Raw genomic sequence first — 17,500 nt, 5'->3', positions numbered from 1 at the left:
CATGTGAATTGTTAATATCTGTTGTTCGCACACAGTCCAGTAGGGGACGCAGGTTAGCTTCCTCACTGTGACGCCGTACGTGCTGATGTCACATCCTGTCTACCTCTTGTTCTTGGGCAGGTGCAGGGCGCTCACGCTGCGACGCTTCTTCTTCTTCCGCAGACGGAGGGGCGGGAGTTTGGCGATTGGCGTGATCAGCAAGGCGTCCAATAGGGACTGAGATACCCTCCCATGGGGGTGGGTGGGCGGAGCTACAGAGGGACTAGACACGACAACGCCGGAACAGGAGAGAGAGAGAGAGGCGAGGAGAGGATGAAAAGAGGATGATTGCTACTTGTGACAAATCCTCAAGAGTTAAAGCATCCAAATGTACGACTTAAGCATTAATGAATTAATAAATAAAGAATTTGTTTATTCATTCATTCAATTCACTTAATCAGGCCCTTATTCTTCTATAAATGTGTATGAGCCCCCCCCCCTCCACACACACACACACACACACACACACACACACACACACACATGCAAACACACATACACACACACACACACACACACTCACACACACACACACACACACACACACATACATACAGAACGCACACACACACAGATGTACCTGGCCCGTAGTGTGCTGTAAACAGCGGCCAGGGTGTTCTGTGTGGACTGGGTGGGGGCGCTAGGGGTGAGGGGAGGGGGGCAGGGGGCCCCCCTGGGGAGGAAGTCCAGAGGGTTGACCAGCAGCTCCCTCCTGGCCGCACACACACACACACACACACACACACACACGGCAGAGAGCCACCGCGGCTTAGGAAGGCAGAGGAACATGCTACACGGTTAGAACTGAAGACTTGGTTCTGTGTGTGTGTGTGTGTGTGTGTGTGTGTGTGTGTGTGTGTGTGTGTGTGTGTGTGTGTGTGTGTGTGTGTGTGTGTGTGTGTGCGCGAGTGTGTGTGTGTGTCTGTGTGCGCGTGTGTGTGCTGCTACCTGACAGGCTTGGGGGAGAGGAGAGGCTGACGAGGAGAGATGGTAGAGAGATGAGAGACCACTGGGGGGCTGGTAGGACAGACAGGCGGACGACAGACAGAGGGACAGACAAACAGAGGGACAGACAGACAGAGGGACAGACAGACAGACAGGTGGACAGATCACGTCAGACTGATGTCGGACCCCGACATCTCCACTGCGCTGTGGATGTACCACAGAGGTGTGTGTGTGTGTGTGTGTCAGAGGAAATGAGCACATACAGAGAGTACTCTGATAAAGGAAGCAGGGTTTCACCCTTACTCGGGAATATTGGTTAATTTCTGTGTTTTTGCTGTATTTTATCTAACTGTGCACTTTGTGTGCACTGCACTACCTGTGTACGGATGAAACGGGCGAGGGCGCGGGGTCTGGGGAGGTGGAATCTTCATCACGGACATCATCATCATTACCATGCGCTGTGGTTTCAGAGGCCTGCTGCTCCACTGAGCCACCACCGCCATCTGGTGGTGGTAGTGGGGAACTGCAGGAGTGACGGGAGCGACGGGACATGGAAATGATACATACTGTTCCTCCAACCCTGGTCTCGGTATATGGCAACACGCCTGAATTATTTTCAAATAACTGAACAATGTTATCGACCCAGGTCTGATATCTATGTATGTAAAGTACATAGCCTACCGTATGTTTATATACCTGTTATTGACTGCTATTGAGGGCAGCCCAGGCCTCAGGGGCAGTGCCTGGGCATTAGCATCAGCTAGTATCTGAGTTGGCATAGATGGCAAAGGACTTGTGGTCGGAGATGTGTAGTTTTGGGCTGGCGTTGGACCGGTACCAGGTGGGTTGTGGAGAGTAGAGGTTTCAGCTGGTAGAATGAGAGGGTTACCAGGGCCGGCATGGGAAGCAGGAGCTTGAGCTAGTATGGGGCTAGCAACAGTTGAGTCATAGGGAGTGGGACTTTTTATTGGTTGACTGGGGGTATGAGGTGAAGTATGGGAGGGGCTGGCTGTGGCATCCTTCAGCTGTGTCTCATCCTGATTGGTTGAGCCCGTCGGTTGTGGTTGGTGGATGTAAGTGGGCGGGGCCGTGGCCTCAACGCTAACTCCATTGCAGAGTGCCGGTGGAGGCGGAGTCTCTTCCTGGTCAGGTATGTGCGGTACACAATCACCACTTAACACACACAGAGAACATGTTATATGTTACGTGCACATGTCATATCTGGAACACATGGTAGAATACATCTGGATAGATGCACATGTCACGGAATTATTTGGTCAACAGCAAAACCTGTTCAGTGGTGTTGGTGAGTTTTAACTGTTTTGTCGTGAGGTGATTAAACCCCAAACTGATTCAAACCCCAGGTGGGTCCAGATCCCGTGGGGGGGGGGGGGCGGTTCTGACAAGCGTCTGTGCTCGCTACCCAGTGCTGAGAAAGGTGATTTTAAACACACAGTCGTGTCCGGTAACAGTGTGTTACAGTGAGGTGAAAGGTGAGAGGTTAGGAGAGGGGTATACAGCGACCAGAGAGGTGAGAGGTGCCCCAGTGCATGATGGGTATGTCTGTACCTGACCTGTCCAGAGTGTGTCTCTGCCAGCAGGGGGGTGCTATCGGGAGAGGGGGGAGAAGGAAGGAAACACATCAAGGAGAGAAGATCTTAACTAAGGAGACAGGAAAGCAAGGAGAGAAAGAAGGCTTCATGGCTTTAATACAATAATAACCAAACTAGTACACCAAACTCCAAGCATATTACAGAAGCAGAGGCTACTTATATCTGAACTGTACATTATATCTGTCAGGTCAACTCAAAGCTGCCTGCTTGTGTTGAAAACAAAGACACATTTCCAACCTTGGTCGGACAATAAAGTATCTTCTCTAATCTTCCTTTTATGTCAAACTGAAACCGCTGAATCCAGGTTACTGTAGATTGCATGATAATCCATCTTAGTCAGAATACTATGGCCAAATAGAAGCTGGGATTTTAGAAGTTACAAGGCAGCAATATTCTTGTGTTACAAAAGCAAACGGCGGAACAATAACCTTGTTTTACCCACACTTCATTCATCTCATTCACACAACCAATCAACTGCATCGTGCGAAGACCTAGCCAGTCATTTCAGATCTGCACGGTGTGTGTGTGTGTGTGTGTGTGTGTGTGTGTGTGTGTGTGTGTGTGTGTGTGTGTGTGCGCGCCCGTGCGTGTATGTGTGTGTGTGTGCGCGCGCGTGCGTGTGTGTGAGCATGTGTGTGTGTGTTTGTCTGTGTGTGTGTGTGTGTCTGTGTGTATGTGTGTGTGTGTGTGTGTGTGTGTTTGTCTGTGTGTGTGTGTGTGTTCCACACATGGTTGAGTGATCCTGAACATGTCCTGCCTTCTCTCATCACCACGGGAGCGGCTCCTGTGTTGTGTTTCCAACATGGCCGCCTCTGGTCAGACATTTCCATTTCCTGTTCCTTTCCCTTCAGTCAACACTCCTTCCTCTCGTCTGTCTCTCCTCTCTCTCCTGAATAAACTGAGGTACGCACAAACAGCTACTCCATGGTAAGTTTCACAAAACCGTCCCGACCCAAGGTGGGTCTTCGTCAGGGTCGAAACGTTGGAATAATTATAATAATGTATTGCTTTATAAATGTTCTTAGCCGGTAGACAAACATACTCCTGGAGCTTGCTTGATCGCCTTGTTGAGAGGGGTCAGGGAAGAATTTTTACAGCTCACTTATCTGGCCCCCGGGCGATTACTGTTTTTTTGCTTCCCTCTGGAATATGTAGAGAGTGGGTCGTATGCCCTCCTCCCTTGTTCTCTGTAAAGCGCATTGTGTTGCCTCTGGGTATGAAATGCGCTATACAAATAAAGCTTTGATTGATTGATTGATTGACTGAATACCATGGAATAGCTTTTTGAGCGGACCTCAGTTTTTTCATTTGATACCATATTGTCCTGCACCAGCGGAAGGTTGATGTGCTTAGCAACCCTATCGTTTCTTCAAATCTCCTCTCTCCTCCTCTCTCTCCTCTCTCAAAACATGGTACCTCGGCTCACATTGCATCCTTTTCCACAAGCATCCGCGCACATATGAAATCATGCACACACAAACGCGCACGCACACACACACACACACACACGCACACACACGCGGTTGTGCGTCGGTGCTCTTTAGTAACTGGGGTGGCAGATGTGCTTGTGGTCATCTAGGATTCATTACTCTCTCTCTCTCTCTCTCTCTTTCTCTCGTTCTCTCTCTCTCTCTCTCTCTCTCTCTCTCTCTCACTAACACTCACACACACACATCCACACACACACTACAGGACGTTGAGCGTGCGAGCGGACACCCCGTGGTGCCAGTCTCTCAGGGTCTTGTATCTGGGTCCGATCTGGACGGTCAGCTTCTTCACTCTGGCCGGCGGGAACGAGTGGGCGGAGAGATGGAACGAGGGAGGAGAGGAGGAGAGGAGAAAAGAGAGAGAACAAATGGAGAAGTGAGGTATTTAGTGGAGATACAGACCAGCCAGCCAAAGCCATGCCGTGAAGAAAGGACGAGGAGAAGGAGGAGGAGGAGGAGGAGGAGAAGGAGGAGAAGGAGGAAGAGGTAGAGAAGGAGGAGGAGAAGGAGGAGGAGGAGGAAAAGGACAAGGGGAGGAGGAGAAGGAGGAGGAGGAGGAAAAGAAGGAGGAGGAGGAAGAGGAGGGGGAAGAGGTAGAGAAGAAGGAGGAGGAGGAGGAGGAGGTAGAGAAGGAGGAGGAGGAGGAAGAGGAAGAGGAGGGGGAAGAGGTAGAGAAGAAGGAGGAGGAGGAGGTAGAGAAGGAGGAGGAGGAGGAGGAGGTAGAGAAGGAGGAGGAGGAGGAAGAGGAGGGGGAAGAGGTAGAGAAGAAGGAGGAGGAGGTAGAGAAGAAGGAGGAGGAGGTAGAGAAGGAGGAGGAGGAGGAGGTGGAAGAGTTAGAGAAGAAGGAGGAGGAGGCTGTCACAGCATCGGGGCGATCCAGGTTTCGCAACCCTAATGTGACCACACGCCAAGACCATGTTCACATATCGTACGCGGAAATTCGACCACAGGTCGATCGTGACCCCAGCAATACGAGCACCACCAACATTACCCATCATCCACCACTCAACACAACTGCAGGGAGAGTCAAACGCACACGCTCGCACACACACACACACACACACACACACACATAAACAGACACACACACACACAAGGTAGGATTGGTTGCATTAACGCATTATTGAGTAACACACATAAAACAATCTTATGCAGCTCAATCAATTCACAGCTGTGCCCATGCTCTGATGTCTTGCCCTGGTTAGCCATGTCTCCCTAATGGCAGGTTGTCATTTGTCCCCAAAGATGTCATAAGTCAGAAAAGCTGTGTGCTCTACTGTATAACACACACACACACACACACACTAGACTAGACCCACCACAGAGCCAGACACTGAGCTGTAAACACATGCACAGACACACACACACACACACACACACACGCAGTTACAGTAAGAACCGTCAACTGGGATCACTTGTCTCTGGTCACACTTTTGCTCCGAGGCCATCTGAAGCGGCTTCCTCCAATTTGTGTGACCGACGAAGTGTGCAGGAAGTCAAACCTCAACGCACGGCCGACCTCAACACACCCCGGCTGACCTCAACACATACCGGCCGGGGCGGGGCCACCTCTATCGCTCCCCCGCTGACGAGGTCAGGGAGACGACTAGATACTTAAATATCATGTCCGACCGGCTGCCAGAGATACTGGGCAGGAGTCAGGTTTCAAAACACACGGATCAAACCTCTAATCCCTTATGTCATCGGTTGGATTTGAACCGTCCGACTTCGACGGTACATCTACTGCTAGACCAGAGAGGCGCTCCCCAAGGTCTGGGGGTGATAATTGGGCTTTTCAAGAGGCTGGGTGGGGTTGCTCTGCTATACAGACAGTTACGGTAACAGTCACAGCCACAGCAACGTCCATGCTTATGAAGATCACCACGGCTACGGTAGACACACCGGCAGGGAGGAGCTACACACCAGCAGGGAGGAGCTACACACCAGCAGGGAGGAGCTACACACCAGCAGGGAGGAGCTACACAACAGCAGGGAGGAGCTACACACCAGCAGGGAGGAGCTACACACCAGCAGGGAGGAGCTACACACCAGCGGGGAGGAGCCACACACCAGCAGGGAGGAGCTACACATCAGCAGGGAGGAGCTACACACCAGCAGGGAGGAGCTACACACCAGCAGGGAGGAACAACAACAATAACAACAACAACAACAACACACTTACTTTGTCTTCTTTCCATCTTCACCTTCCTGAACTAGAAGAGAAGAACATGTACTTAGTGCATTTTGAATATAAAACTCTGTGTGTGTGTGTGTGTGTGTGTGTGTGTGTGCGTGTGTGTGTGTGTGTGTGTGTGTGTGTGCGTGTGTGCGTGTGTGTGACTCACGCTGCTCCTGCTCGGTGCCGGTGATCTGGGCCAGGATCCTGAAGGAGCGTGATTGGGTGGTTCCGGTGCGCGGGCGCCAGTCCTCCGTGTCCTCCATGATGCGCTTCTTACTGGCGTCCCCGTGGGACGGGACGTGGTAGAAGTGGATGTCCGTCTCCACCACGTGCTTCCTGGGAGGGACGCTGGACAAGGACACAGGGCAGGACACTGGTCAGTCTCTGACCAATCACTGACCAGTCCCTCGTCATAAGGGATAGATACTGAGACTATGACAATAATAGTTGTTTGTTTGTTTGTTTGTTTGTTTGTTTATACGTACAACGCTGTTTACAGGATGGATAGAACAGAACAGGAGACATAACTATATATCATATATAAATGGAGACGTCACTATATATATAATATTCAGAATGAAAGACATACAGTATATACATAATGTGTTCAGATGGTTCACGTGAAACTTTTAAGAGTTTTGAGAGACTATTAAGAGTTTTAGATGGAGGTGTTATTATGGGATAGATAACACACTTTTGGATTAAATTAGGGTTGGAAGGGAGTACGTGGAATGAATCACGCAACAAAAATCAAAACGTGAGGTAGAGTAGGGGAAAAACACAAAAGCACTCAGTAGTGTTCAGTAGCACGTTGTTTTAGTGTCAGTTTACAACTCCCATTACCTTTTAGGTGGAGTTTTTCTTTGGGTAGAAACGGAGACAGAGGCAGACAGGATATATGAAACAGAAGACGACTAAAATAGGAAACTATAGAACTATAGAAAAGAAAGTCAAAGCTATTTTGAGATTGTGACTTACCTCAGAATACTGTGAGGTCCACTGAGAGGAAGAGTAGAAGGCGAAAGACAGGACAGAAAGGAAAGCAAGAAGAAAGAAAGTAATAAAGTATATTTTGATGGGCAGATGTACAGAATTTGTTTGAAGAATGACGAAATTATGATAGTGTAAATATAATGAGGGAATCGAGCAGATGGTTAAACAGTAAGTCAGTGATCATGGTCACAGACAGGAATCTAAAAGCCGTGGCGCGTGCCAGCTGGAAGTTCCATTTCTCACCACAAGGTGGTGCTATCTGCTTTCGCTAACCTCAACCTGCTCCCTCAAACCTCTACTACACTCTGTCTCTGATCCTATCACGTTCCTTTATAAAGGTTTCACATGCCTTTTCTACTGTGTGTGTGTGTGTGTGATAGATGAGAGGTGTTGACAGAACTTAATGCTAATAAGCTGTCAATAAATCAGCTATTCTGTGCCTACACACACACACACACACACGTTGTACTGTATGTACCCAGGATTTGAAAGGATTGATTTATTAACAGCTCTCAACAGATTCCTGTCACCACCTCTCAGCTATGTGGGTGGGGCTCTCAACACCTTGGATATGTGTCTGTGTCTATGTGTGTGTATGTCTACAGTATGTGTGTGTGTGTGTGTGTTTGTGTGTGTGTTGATTGCGTGTGTGTGTGTTTACGTGTGTATGTGTGTTTGTGTGTGTGTGTGTGTGCGTCAGTGTGTGTTTTGTGTCTGTGTGTGTTTGTCTGTGTGTGTTTGTGTGTGTGTGAGTGTGTGTGTGTGTGTGTGTGTGTGTGTGTGGAGGAAGACATTAGCTGATTTATTGACAGTGCCTCAGCTGCCTGTCACTGTGTGTTTGTGATCTATAGCAGGAAATGGCGAATATTCTTGAGACATCATTCATAGCAGTGCACACAAACATGTACACACACAAACAGATACGCACACACATGCATACCAGCACACACACACACACACACACTCACACCTACTGATAAACAACATGGTCACTTTATCAAGTGGTTCCTGAGTGCTTCACTAGATAGTCGCTCATGCCTAAATGAACATGCACCACACACACACACACACACACACACACACACACACACACACTCACACACGTTGAGCAGACCGGCATGCTAGACACTAACTTTGTGACTGCAGCAGCAGTGGGCTGTGGAAGGGAGGAGAGAAAGAAGGATTGAGAGAGAAAAAGGCAACAGTTTGTGTGTAAACATACAGTACATACAGAAGTAAAAAGAAAAGTAGAGAATTAAGCTAGAATTTGACCGCCAACACCTGACGCCCTCTGAAACGACACGCACGCACACACACACACACACACACACGCACACACACACACACAGATGCGTGCACTGACTACACACATGCACATGCACATGCTTCACCTGGAATGCTGATTGGGCATAATCCAGCCAATCAGAAGCAAGCTTGAGACAGGTGGGAAATCATCAACCCCCCCCCCCCACCCCACCCAGTCCCCCATACACCCCAGGCCCCATATCAACTCGTTTGGACCCCTGAGAGGTACATGCCCACCACTGCATACAAAGAAACCCTAAGAGACACCCACGGTTGCCAGGTTTGTGATCTCATCTCATCTCGCGCCCCTGCCAAGCTCTCTGGATGACAGGGTGACAGAGAGGTGCTACCTGATTCACTACCCATCTCACCAGCATGGATATGAGATCCACAGAAGATGACCTCACCCTGCACCTGTTCCCTTGCACATTCTGTACCTGCTCTATTAACGTACGACACACTTAACGCTTCAATACATAGACTTTCTTATTCATCACAGAAGATCCACAAGAACATAACCGAGGATGGCACCTTGTTGTATTTCAAATCTGGATACGCCCCTCGGTGTAGGTCAGGTGAGATAAATCAAGCGCTCCTAATAGCTGGGGTAATACAAGCCCTGCAATAACCCAGGTCTGGACTGAACAGGGTGGGTTTGATATATGTCATCGTTAGGAGATGCTCTTGGTAAAGCTGACATAAAGCTGAATAAAGCCAACTAAGACCCTGCTCTGTGAGTGCAGCTGTGAGGAGAGGTCCGCACAGCAGGGAGATAGAGTTACTAGAGTCTAAATATACACCCTCATGTCATAGCTTCCTACTCACTGGGGAGAGGAGGGGGCGGGGGGGGGATAAAGACTGAGCTCTTTCCGGTAAATCCTGCTGCCCAATCACTCTCATTTCACGGCGAACTCTGACCTCTTCAAGCTTCATTTTGCTCCTCTCACCGAGCGTACTAAGGTGGTCTTCCACAAACGGTCCATGCTCCCTCTCTCATTAGTAGGCAGAATTAATTTAATTAAAATGGTTACGTTGCCCAAATTTTTATACTTGTTTCAAACTATACCAATTTGTATAAAGAAATCTTTCTTTTCACATCTCAATAGGATTATTTCAGATTTAATTTGGAGTAAGAAACTACCTTGTATCCGTGAATAATTGTTGCAGAGACCTAGATCAGTTGTGGGGTTGGCTTTACCCCATTTTCAATTATATTATTGGGCAAGCAACCTGAGAACCTGTCATACTGGCTTCAGACTTTCACCAATGACGCTACCCCTGATTGGTTACAAATGGGGGCCAATCCCTGCTCGCCAACATCCCTCCCAGCGTTGCTGTACTCGGCATCGCCTATCGCACCGCCCCACACTTCTGTCTTCCCTCTGGCTCGTCACTCTCTACGATCGTGGGCTCGGATGAGGAGACATTTTAAACGGCGTGCTGACTCAGTCTGTTCCCCCGATCGCAGCCAATCATTGGATTCCCCTCTCACTCCAGGATGACGTCTTTATGGTCTGGCGTGAAAAGGGTGTGATCTCATTTAAGGATCTCAATATAACCAGTGTTTTTATTTAATTTGATCAGCTGAGAGCTAGATTTGATCTACCTAGAACACACTTATTTAGATAGCTACAGGTTCGGGATTGGGCCTGTAACAATACGGGAACATTTCCTACAATTCCTGAACAGCAATCTATAGATATGTTATTCCCATCGGTTCCATCTCTCAAAGGTACAATATCTAGCATGTATATTAAACTGTCATACACACAACATATTTGGATGCAGTAAGAGAGGCATTGCAGACTGATCTGAATGAACAGTTGATACTGTATGGTCAAATATAGTTTCAATATTGATGAGGAATACATTCCTCGTCAATATGTGCCCGACATTGTTTGATTCAATTCGAGGTGGTTCACAGGCCTCATCAGTCAAAGGTCAGGGTCTCAGTTATGTACCCTGCAGCTGATGATGCTTGTAACAGATGTAAACACTCACCTGCAACATTACCTCATACATTCTGGCTTATCCCAAGGCTATGGGGTTACCGCTCTTCTATTTTGAAGGCCCTGTCCGATATATTTGGAAGGCTAGTTCGTCCAAACCCTCTTACAGCCCTGTTTGATGTCTAATGTGAGGATGATAATGTACCTAAGACACAGTTTAATTGTATAACATGTCAACCTTCTCGCCAGACGACTTATCTTGCTTAGCCGGAAGCAGGGTACGCCTCCTTCTTTAAAAAATTGGGTACGAGATACACTACAGTTCTTAAAGCTTGAAAAGATTAGATTTGCCCAACGAGGGCCCTAAGGATAATTGTGCATTACTGTAGTTGTATTACTGTATGTTTGATGCTTTGCTATAGAAGTTGTACACTTAAGCTGCACATGCCCTCTTGTCTTTTTTTGTGGTTTTGTTGTTTGTTTGTTTGTTGTTGTTTGTTCTTCCTGTTTGTTGTAGTTCAATTATATTGAAATGTTATTTTAGTATATTTTTATTTTACAAAGTTTATTTCGGAAAATATGATTTCATGTCTGTTTGGGTTTGTTTCCAGTTTGTTTGTATGTTTTTTTTGTTTTTTGTTTGTTTGTTTGTTCCAAACATTTTCCCAGTATCATTGTACTGTTTATTTTGCTTTGATGCCTGGAACTCAATAAAGAAAGTTTTAAATAAATAAATAAGAGATGTGAAAACAAGTCACTGAAGGCCTCTGAACTGCATTATGCAACATCCCCAGTCCCTAGAATAATCTAGAATGGGCCTTCTGTCCCCCCCCCCCCCTACAGGGCTCGCTGGCCATGGTGCCTCTTTCTGTTTGATTTCACTGTCATGTTTCCAGAACTGGAACTCTTTCTCAAAATCCTCGTTCTCTCTTTCCCTCTCTCTCTCACTCTCTCTATCTCCCTCTTTTTCTCCCTCTCTCTCACACACTCGCGCTGTTCCTCTCTTAATATCTCTCACTCTTCCTCACTCTTTCTCTGTCTCTCACCTCTTTCTCTCTCTCTCTCTCCCTGTCTCCCCTCTACCCCCCTCCTCTCTCTCTCTCTCTCTAAAACCACAAAATCACACCACAGCCCTCTGCCATAGAGGTGCCTCCCTCACTGCCAAAGACACATTTCCCATAATCCATCTGAACGTGGCGAAGTTCAGACTTGGGTTAGAAAAAGAGCCGTTTGTGCGAAACAAACGGTCTCCACCACAACCGTCCAGCTGAAACCTGTTCCACGTTGTTAGGCTCCATCTCCACCGGCTGGTTTTGGTAGCCGGGCATGCCGTGCCGTGGCCAGCAGCCCGTCGGCCATGTCAGTTTTCACACACGAGGAATGTGCTTTGGTCTGATGCCGCATAACAATAAACGTACTGTAGTGTGAGGACAAAGACAGGCCAGCGCGAAAGACGTACTGTAAGTGACAAACTAACAGTAGCTAACGGTTCCCGCTGTGGTCGCCATGACGTATGTGTCTGAGTCATGTCTGGTGGTGTTCGCTGGCGGTTTAAGCCGAGCACAGCTGCCTACAGCTTTAGACGGTACAGTTGGGATTGGATGACTGTTTTTACTGTTAATACTCTGGTCCTGATCGGGCCTTTTTTGCTGCCCCTGTTGTGTCTTTTGTGCCTACTGTATGCTTAAGTGTTGTCTGTTCAGTGTAGCTGAAACAAAAAGATTTCTCCTCTGGGATAATGAAAGTACTATCTATCTATCTATCTATCTATCTATCTATCTATCTATCTATCTATCTATCTATCTATCTATCTATTTATCCACCCTCCCCCTCTCCTCCATCCTCCTCTCTGCCTCCCGCTGGTCCTGCTGAGCTGCGTCTCAGACCCGACGCATCGTCAACCAGACGACCTCACAGCGTGGTCAGAGATGACCTGTCCGTCACACATCCAACCATCCCTACACACTCCTCTGTCCTGACCGTCACACATCCAACCATCTATACACACTCCTCTGTCCTGTCCGTCACACATCCAACCATCTATACACACTCCTCTGTCCTGTCCGTCACACATCCAACCATCTATACACACTCCTCTGTCCTGACCGTCACACATCCAACCATCTATACACACTCCTCTGTCCTGACCGTCAAACCTCTTACACTGGAGATATATCTATTACATGCCTATTGTATACGCAGCCATACTGTCTATTACAGTTATACAGGCTGAAGACCAGTAGAATTGGACCTGAAGGAGAAAGAGTTCAGCTGGGACCTGGCTTCCAAACGGGCCTCAAACCTCATCCACCCCACTGACCAATCAGATTTGACAACTCAAACATGGAGAAAGAGGACGGTCAAAGTTGGACGAGACCGGGCTACTACACCTCATGTGACAGTAAGCAAGAAGAAGATATAAGGAAGTAGGAGGTAAGGAAATCAGGAAGTAGGATTTTTCCCAGCAGGCTCCAGGAGAGCTAAGAGCAGAAGAGGGAGGAGGAGGAGCTACTGACTGGAGAGAGGAGACGATTGGTTGGTTCGACCGCCACTCACCCGTTGAACTCCGCCATGGCTCCGCCCTGACTCTCTAGCAAGCCCCGCCTCTGCCCCATGGCAACCTCACAGGCGTTCTCATTGGAGTAGAGGCTGATGGGCGTGTTATAGACGGAGGACTGGGGCGGGCGGGGGGGGGAGGGGCAACCGGAGGGGGGGAGGAGGCGGGGCTGGGAGACAGGCGGGGGAGGAGGAGGAGGAGGAGGAGGGGTGAAGGCGGAGGAGGGGGAGGGGATGAAGGCCGGATGAGGGGACCGTCTGGGAGGGTAGCCCCCCTCCTCGCCCCCTCCCCCGCTGCCCCCGTAGGGTCTGGTGGGTTTAGGGGCGGTGGGGGGCGGGCTGGGTTGGGGATGAGGGTGAGGACGCTGGGCGATGGCCACGGGCTTGATGATCTCGGCGGGGTCAACCTGCGTGGCGGAGGAAGAGCATGCAGGACGCTAGCACGCTAGCACACTAGCACACTAGCACGCTACGCATCACACGCTAACAAAACCACGCACAAACAATGACGTCAACGGAACAGGTACAGTAGCTGCTTAACATGTTGTTAGAAGGCTCAATAAATGAGAAGGGTCCAGGCATGCAACACACATGCATGTCTGTATGACATCGTTTCAGAGGGGCGTATACTGAAAAAGCAATCAAATTCAAATTTACATCAACTAGTCCCAAAAACGCAGGAACAGGAAGTAGTATCACATTGAAGACTGGCATGGGAGAGATTCCCACACACTCACTGGTGCATACTGTACCTTAGGGGCCACTGTAGGCTTGGGGACACTGGGGACTCTGAAAGAGAGAGAGAGAGAGAGAGAGAGAGAGAGAGAAATAAATTAAGAGAAATTATAATTTGATACTTCTTCAGCAGCATAGGGATCCAACGTGGCATGGTGCGTGATGTGGCATGTCTGTGTGCCAGCATTGTTGACAGAACACATGAACATGTTCGAGAGCAAGGACACCGCCCTAATCCGAAACACACGGAGGATGGCATCTGCAGCATTCGGTCGTGCGAACGTCGCAACCTCAAGACGATTCTTCAAACTGAAACCTCAAAAACATCGGGGTTGCCAGGACTGCCGGGGTAGAGAGAGCTGAGGACAAAGACGTCGCTGCAGTTAAACCTGGCGCCCTCCGGCAGCGGCGGACTAGAGTTACAGCGCCACACGGAGCCCGGGTCGGGGTCGACGCCAGCCAGCTGCTGTGAGTCCGTTAAAACTGACCCCCCCCCCGGCTCCATCCGATACCCCTGACGCCCCCCCCACCACCCCCACCGGCACCCCGCAGAGACCCGAGCTGCCCCCCAGGACACCGCAGAATGTCCGCGGACGGGGCAGCCAACGTTCTAGAACGTTCCGCTCAGACGGAATGTTCCGGAACACCTCCTCCGGGATTTGAACGAATCGGGGCGCTTCGAGGAGAGGGGGCGTTCGGTTGTGGACCGGCCGCTTCCCAGGGAGTTCTGCTGGGCTCGTCTGAGGTCCGGTCCGGGCGAGGTAGGAGCATAGTTACAGAAGATCAAGAGAGATATCCACCTCCCTAGCACCGTTACAGCTGTGTACAGTCACTGTCCCTACATGGCACTACAATACACAGAAGGTCATCATCCATCCAGGCCCCTGATAGACAGTAGAGTGTCAGATATGATTAGGGACACGCTCTGATAAATACTAGGATTTAGACCCAGACAGCTCATCCTGTAAGGCTCGCCCACAGGCCCCTAGGAGCCTTAGATCAGGGGTCTCAACCTTTTGATGTGATGTGATGTGATGTGATGTGATGTGATGTGATGTGATGTGATATAATATATGATATGAAATGATATGATATGATATGATATGATATGATATGATATAATATGATATGATATGATATGATGTGATGTGATGTGATGTGATGTGATGTGATGTGATGTGATGTGATGTGATGTGATATGATATGATATGATACCGACCTTTTGTAGGCCTCATTTTGATTGCTAAAAAATTCCGAGGACCACCTTCCCAAATACATGAGATCCGAGGGTATGTTCGCTAGCTACGTTAGCCGAGCTGGTTGAGAATGGCTGCCTTAGATGACATGAATAAGGAAGACCTGGTGTCCAGCAGACCTCCAGACCATGAAGCTTCTTTCTGCCTCACTCTCTGTCTCTCTCTGCCTCTTTCTGCCTCTCTCTTCTTCCCTCCCTCTCTCTACCTCGACCCACCTCCCCCCTGTCTCTCTCTCTCTCTCTCTCTCTCTCTCTCTCTCTCTCTCTCTCTCTCTCAGAATGTCTGCGGACGGAACAGCCAACATTCTAGAACAGCCAACATTCTAGAACATTCTGATTGAGCCGTCGCCTCCTCCCCACTTCTCTCCCTCTCTCCCTCCTTCTCTCTTTCCCTCTCCTGGCCCGAGTCTGGTCTGGTCCGGCCCGGCCCGTCTGTAACCGGATCGTTGTGACGCCTCAGTATAAATCTGCATTAGGATGAAAGACCTCTGAGGGTAGCAGCTTTCTCTGTCACCTCACAGCTTGAACAAGACCCCTCCGCCTGGGAATGAGCCAGGGACAGAGATGGAGAGAAGGAGAGAAAGAGAGAGAGGGGGGGGGCAGAGAGGGGGAGAAGGAGAGAGAGAGAGAGAGAGAGAGAGAGAGAGAGAGGGAGGGAGAGAAGAAGAGAGAGGGAGAGAGAGAGAGGGGGAGGGGCAGAGAGGGAGAGGGGGCGAGAAAGAAACAGAAAGAGGGTAGAAGAGAGAGGAGGGGATAGAGAGAGTGAGAGATAGGGAGAGAGAGAGGGAGGATAGAGAGAGTGAGAGATAGGGAGAGAGAGGAGGGGATAGAGAGAGAGGGAGGATAGAGAGTGAGAGATAGGGAGAGAGAGAGAGAGGATAGAGAGAGTGAGAGATAGGGAGAGAGGGGAGGGGATAGAGAGAGTGAGAGATAGGGAGAGGGGGGGTAGAGAGGGTGAGAGATAGAGAGAGGGGGGGTAGAGAGAGTGAGAGATAGAGAGAGAGAGAGAGGGGGGAGAGATAGAGAGAGTGAGAGATAGGGAGAGAGAGGGAGGATAGAGAGAGTGAGAGATAGGGAGAGAGAGGAGGGGATAGAGAGAGATAGGGAGAGAGGGGGGGTAGAGAGAGTGAGAGATAGGGAGAGAGAGGAGGGGATAGAGAGAGATAGGGAGAGAGGGGGGGATAGAGAGAGTGAGAGATAGAGAGAGAGAGGAGGGGATAGAGAGAGATAGGGAGAGAGGGGGGGATAGAGAGAGTGAGAGATAGAGAGAGAGAGGAGGGGATAGAGAGAGATGGGGAGAGAGGGGGGATAGAGAGAGTGAGAGATAGGGAGAGAGAGGAGGGGATAGAGAGAGATAGGGAGAGAGGGGGGGATAGAGAGAGTGAGAGATAGAGAGAGGGGGGGTAGAGAGAGTGAGAGATAGAGAGAGGGGGGGTAGAGAGAGTGAGAGATAGAGAGGGGGGGTAGAGAGAGTGAGAGATAGAGAGAGAGAGAGAGAGAGAGAGAGAGGGGGGAGAGATAGAGAGTGAGAGATAGAGAGAGGGGGGGATAGAGAGAGTGAGAGATAGGGAGAGAGAGGAGGGGATAGAGAGAGTGAGAGAGGGAGAGAGAGAGAGAGAGAGAGGGAGAGAGAGAGAGCGTCTGTATTTCCTCTGCTCCTACATTGACCGAGGACTCCAACACCCTGACCTGAGTGACCAGGTATCGGTTTCCCTACAGGGCAGCGCGGGCGGGGAGGGAGGGAGGGGTCAGTCGGAGGGGATCCCCAGGGAGAGAGGGGGTCTGCTGGGGGAGGGCTGGAGGCTGAGACCCCCCCCCCCCCCCCCTCTGGAGCTCCCTGGCACTTCCAGCGCTGACTGGGACGCATTGTGTACAGACGGGCGAATACCAGCGCCGCCCTCCTCATCTCCGAAACGGGTTTACGACTGGGAGTGAGCGACAATGTTCGCCCACAGCGGAGCCTCGTGTGAGTGTTAGCTCGTAAAAATAAATGTGTTTCACTCCGCCCGCCAGACAAGCAGTAAAAGCTTCATTCACACACACATACACACACACACACACACATGAGAGTGAGATAATGGTGCTCTTTGACACTAACATTTGGCTGACAGATTGGTTCGAGATTGAAGAGTGACAGAGTTGGGATAAATGATCGAGAACGAGACAACATGATGGTTTACAGCATCGTAACGCATGACACGCGTGGAGGCTCCACACACACACGCACACACACACACAAACACACACAAACACGTACACACACACCCCACACATGTGTCATGGCATATGTACACCCATATGGTATAAAAGAAACACTGATACACACAGACATACAGTACACACACACACCGCACATGGCCACACACATATGGCATGGAATATGCACATCCATATGGAACATAGAAAACACTGACACACACAGACATACAGTACACACACACACA

General features: G+C 49.5%; 1 protein-coding gene across 1 annotated transcript in view; it reads right to left on the bottom strand.

Moving 5' to 3' along the window:
- The window catches only part of pdlim5a (PDZ and LIM domain 5a), a gene marked incomplete at both ends in the record, with an annotated part of 64,610 nt that overhangs the window by 11,342 nt on the left and 35,768 nt on the right, over positions 1-17,500 (bottom strand). Inside the window, 11 exons of the mRNA XM_084439633.1 lie at positions 104-262; positions 620-751; positions 988-1,013; positions 1,369-1,507; positions 4,288-4,377; positions 5,976-6,167; positions 6,267-6,297; positions 6,430-6,611; positions 7,242-7,262; positions 13,067-13,185; positions 13,819-13,855. Coding sequence (XP_084295759.1) covers positions 104-262; positions 620-751; positions 988-1,013; positions 1,369-1,507; positions 4,288-4,377; positions 5,976-6,167; positions 6,267-6,297; positions 6,430-6,611; positions 7,242-7,262; positions 13,067-13,185; positions 13,819-13,855 — 1,128 coding nt within the window. The remainder of the gene's footprint in view (positions 1-103; positions 263-619; positions 752-987; positions 1,014-1,368; positions 1,508-4,287; positions 4,378-5,975; positions 6,168-6,266; positions 6,298-6,429; positions 6,612-7,241; positions 7,263-13,066; positions 13,186-13,818; positions 13,856-17,500) is intronic.

Source organism: Borostomias antarcticus, assembly GCF_949987555.1.
Source record: "Borostomias antarcticus genome assembly, chromosome: 6".
Classification (NCBI taxonomy): domain Eukaryota; kingdom Metazoa; phylum Chordata; class Actinopteri; order Stomiiformes; family Stomiidae; genus Borostomias; species Borostomias antarcticus.
The sequence above is the reverse complement of the archived record's forward strand: the minus strand, read 5'-3'. Positions and strand labels throughout refer to the sequence as shown.